This window comes from Dendrobates tinctorius, unplaced genomic scaffold, assembly GCF_039654945.1.
Source record: "Dendrobates tinctorius isolate UK_male_01 unplaced genomic scaffold, ASM3965494v1 ptg000019l, whole genome shotgun sequence".
Classification (NCBI taxonomy): Eukaryota; Metazoa; Chordata; class Amphibia; order Anura; family Dendrobatidae; genus Dendrobates; species Dendrobates tinctorius.
This window is the reverse complement of record NW_027361687.1, coordinates 45,975,995-45,980,032: the sequence shown is the minus strand read 5'-3', so window position 1 is coordinate 45,980,032 and position 4,038 is coordinate 45,975,995. Positions and strand designations below refer to the sequence as shown.

The following is a 4,038-nucleotide window of genomic DNA, read 5'->3' as shown; positions in this document are numbered from 1 at the left end:
TAACGTTTTATTCCACTTTTATTAGAAAACCCTCCGATGTTGCAAAAAAACAAAAAACAAAGTCGATATGGAGAGTCCAGGGCTCATCTGTGCAGTCAGGATGCAGCCGATCACAATTCTTGCACTGTAAAAATAAAAAACCTATTGTCCCATTCAACAGGAGTTCTTAGATATGCCGCTGTGCTGGCACCAAGGGGGTAAACTGATGTCCATGGGTACTCTAAAAATAATAAAATGGATTTATGTTGCAGCCAACGAAAAATCCCTAAATTTAATAGAGGTCGTGGAGCGCCATCCATTGGACATCAGTTGCGGGCGAAGCTCCTTCAGAGGAGGTGCTGAAGGCAGCATTAGGTGGCACAGTCTCACACAGCAAGTCTTGAGTGTGGGGTCTCTGACGGACAGACACAGCCCCCTCAGTTCTTCTTGGATTTGGGGGTGTCATATTTTCTCTTGCTTGAATACCACAGGAGGAGGGGGATGCCGATGGATGGCAGGGTCATCACTCCGAAGGCTGCCCAGTCCAGCTAAGGCAAGAGGACACAAAACATCAGCCCATAGGATGAGTCTACGGCAGCGTTTCCCCCAGCGTCAAGGCAAAGCAGCACCTCTACATAGATAGCCACAAAATACCCAAGGGGTACAAGCGATCAGGCAGAAGACAGTCGTCATCTATCTGAATGAGAAAAGACACTTACGAAATGAGGGGAGAATCGTCGATCAAACTCTCGCTGAGCCAGGATCCCTCCTTGTCCGGGGGCGCTGGTGTACCCCATCTGTCACCAAATCACAACGGCCCATAATGAAAAATGCTGGGAACGGCTAATAAATAGCCGGTATATCTGATAACCTCCCAGAGCCAACATGGGGGCGACAACTTACCACAACTTGTGAGCCTTCCTGAGCCAGGTAAGTGATGGTGGCAGAGGTGAAGTTGAAATACCCAGCCTTCAGGGGGCGCAAGACCACAGTGTGGGAGACATTGCTGGCTCTGAAGACGTGGAGTTAAGGAGGAAGGAGATAAGAGGGTGACAGCGAGCAACAAGGACCCCAAAAACCTGACAGTGCCGTGTTTAGATGTGACTATCAAACTATTCTTAAAGGGACTGTCTGTATAATCTCAGAAGGAAGAAAGGGAAATAAGGTCTATTTTCTGCTATATGTGGGGAAAGGATACGGGGCGATTCTGTCCCATTTCACATTCAGCATCCCGGAGACAATCCCGAAGTCTTCAGGAGGGAAGGAGTCATCAGAGAGCTCCACATCCAGGGCGGCGCTAGAGAGAAAGAGGCGGGTTATAATACAGCTGGCATCATGGGTTATCTGGCCTGGTGCAACGCCATAAGGACAATTGACGTGGCGGCCACGTCCTGCCTCACCTGGAGCCCACGTTGTAGATATTGTACTGCAGCGTCAGGTCCCTCCCCTCCACGGCGTAGCGGTTCAGCAGGGTCTTAGAGGCCAGTAATCGAGCCCCCTCCTCACAGTGGGCAACCGCCAGGAGGGCGAGCAGCGCAGCAAATAACGTCTTCATCTGCCCAGAAAAAGAAAACACCATATCGGTTAGTTCAGTACGAAAAGACCATGAAGGGGTCAGATCAGCAGACGGCCCCCACCTTGATGGGACCCTGAAAAGACGGTAACACAACTACAACAGATGGATGGAAAAGAGCGCTGTCTCTTTAAATACAGGAACAAGGAAAAAGCACACAGAGACATGAGCAGAAACAACTACAACCCTCATCAGGCAGCACTACAGGGAGAGAAGTGATCCAAACAATTAAGCCTGAGACTAGCCCCGGCGGCAGTAACGACTCCCAGTCATTATTTAGGAGGGAGTCCGACAGCAAAGGCCGTGTTACCGCCCCGCTCCCGATCTCACCCCGCCGGCTGCCAGCTCTCACTCACCGCAACCCGGGATCTCCGCGATCACAGACAAGAAAGACACGTCAGCCAGTGACCACCGGATATCCGGACACTCACACTGCCTCCGAGCATCACGGGAAATGTAGTCTATCATGCCGCGCATATTTTCGTCACTGTTTCCTAGCAACTGAGAAAGGGCGGGAATTCCGGGAAAAAAATTCGTGTTATATTATTTAAGACAGTATGAAACCAATATCCTGTCATGTATTACTAACACGGTAATATGTCTTTATCTGTGAGGAACGGTGACATCACTGCTATAATATATCATTACATGTGAGGAGCGGTGATGTAACTACTCTAATATAATATATGTGAGAAGCTGTGATGTCACTGCTGTAATATATCATTATATGTGAGGAGCGGTGATGTCACTGCTGTAATATATCATTATATGTGAGGAGCGGTGATATCACTGCTGTAATATATCATGTGTGAGGAGCGTTGATGTCACTACTGTAATATATCATTATATGTGAGGAGCGATGATGTCACTGCTGTAATATATCATTATATGTGAGGAGCGGTGATGTCACTGCTGTAATATATCATTATATGTGAGGAGCGGTGATGTCACTGCTGTAATATATCATTATATGTGAGGAGCGGTGATGTCACTGCTGTAATATATCATTATATGTGAGGAGCGGTGATGTCACTGCTGTAATATATCATTATATGTGAGGAGCGGTGATGTCACTGCTGTAATATATCATTATATGTGAGGAGCGGTGATGTCACTGCTGTAATATATCATTATATGTAAGGAGCGGTGATGTCACTGCTGTAATATATCATTATATGTGAGGAGCGGTGATGTCACTGCTGTAATATATCATTATATGTGAGGAGCGGTGATGTCACTGCTGTAATATATCATTATATGTGAGGAGCGGTGATGTCACTGCTGTAATATATCATTATACGTGAGAAGCGGTGATGTCACTGCTGTAATATATCATTATACGTGGGGAGCGGTGATGTCACTGCTGTAATATATCATTATATGTGAGGAGCGGTGACGTCACTGCTGTAATATATCATTATATGTGAGGAGCGGTGATGTCACTGCTGTAATATATCATTATATGTGAGGAGCGGTGATGTCACTGCTGTAATATATCATTATATGTGAGGAGTGGTGATGTCACTGCTGTAATATATCATTATATGTGAGGAGCGGTGATGTCACTGCTGTAATATATCATTATATGTGAGGAGTGGTGATGTCACTGCTGTAATATATCATTATATGTGAGGAGCGGTGATGTCACTGCTGTAATATATCATATGTGAGGAGCGGTGATGTCACTGCTGTAATATATCATTATATGTGAGTAGAGGTGATGTCACTGCTGTAATATATCATTATATGTGAGGAGAGGTGATGTCACTGCTGTAATATATCATTATATGTGAGGAGCGGTGATGTCACTGCTGTAATATATCATTATATGTGAGGAGCGGTGATGTCACTGCTGTAATATATCATTATATGTGAGGAGCGGTGATGTCACTGCTGTAATATATCATTATATGTGAGGAGCGGTGATGTAACTACTCTAATATAATATATGTGAGAAGCTGTGATGTCACTGCTGTAATATATCATTATATGTGAGGAGCGGTGATGTCACTGCTGTAATATATCATTATATGTGAGGAGCGGTGATGTCACTGCTGTAATATATCATTATATGTGAGGAGAGGTGATGTCACTGCTGTAATATATCATTATATGTGAGGAGCGGTGATGTCACTGCTGTAATATATCATTATATGTGAGGAGCGGTGATGTCACTGCTGTAATATATCATTATATGTGAGGAGCGGTGATGTCACTGCTGTAATATATCATTATATGTGAGGAGCGGTGATGTCACTGCTGTAATACATCATTATATGTGAGGAGCGGTGATGTCACTGCTGTAATATATCATTATATGTGAGGAGCGGCGATGTAACTACTCTAATATAATATATGTGAGAAGCTGTGATGTCACTGCTGTAATATATCATTATATGTGAGGAGCGGTGATGTCACTGCTGTAATATATCATTATATGTGAGGAGCGGTGATGTCACTGCTGTAATATATCATTATATGTGAGG

The 4,038-nt window shown here is 44.6% G+C and overlaps 1 protein-coding gene across 3 annotated transcripts; it reads right to left on the bottom strand.

Annotated features, from left to right (window-relative positions):
* On the bottom strand, positions 1 to 2,043 carry SSR2 (signal sequence receptor subunit 2). Of its 3 annotated transcripts, none has more exons than XM_073566936.1 (6): positions 1,909 to 2,043; positions 1,380 to 1,534; positions 1,178 to 1,276; positions 883 to 991; positions 699 to 776; positions 1 to 527 (listed from the first exon to the last, which is right to left on the bottom strand). In XM_073566936.1, exons 2-6 carry the CDS (start codon positions 1,532 to 1,534, stop codon positions 417 to 419), a joined length of 552 nt encoding a protein of 183 aa, XP_073423037.1. In that variant the 5' UTR covers positions 1,909 to 2,043; the 3' UTR covers positions 1 to 416. The 3 variants fall into 3 exon arrangements, with proteins under 3 accessions (XP_073423037.1, XP_073423038.1, XP_073423040.1); XM_073566937.1 differs by having other exon boundaries at positions 1,883 to 1,944; XM_073566939.1 differs by lacking the exon at positions 1,909 to 2,043 and adding an exon at positions 1,617 to 1,794.
* Positions 2,044 to 4,038: the final 1,995 nt, after the last annotated feature.

Excerpts from the sequence above, each read along its gene's own strand:
- SSR2 (XM_073566936.1), bottom strand. The coding sequence starts at position 1,534 with ATGAAGACGTTATTTGCTGCGCTGCTCGCCCTCCTGGCGGTTGCCCAC. Across the intron at positions 992-1,177 it reads AAATGGGACAGAATCGCCCC|AGCCAGCAATGTCTCCCACA; the intron begins GTATCCTTTCCC and ends CCACGTCTTCAG. Across the intron at positions 777-882 it reads AGGAAGGCTCACAAGTTGTG|ATGGGGTACACCAGCGCCCC; the intron begins GTAAGTTGTCGC and ends ATTTGGTGACAG.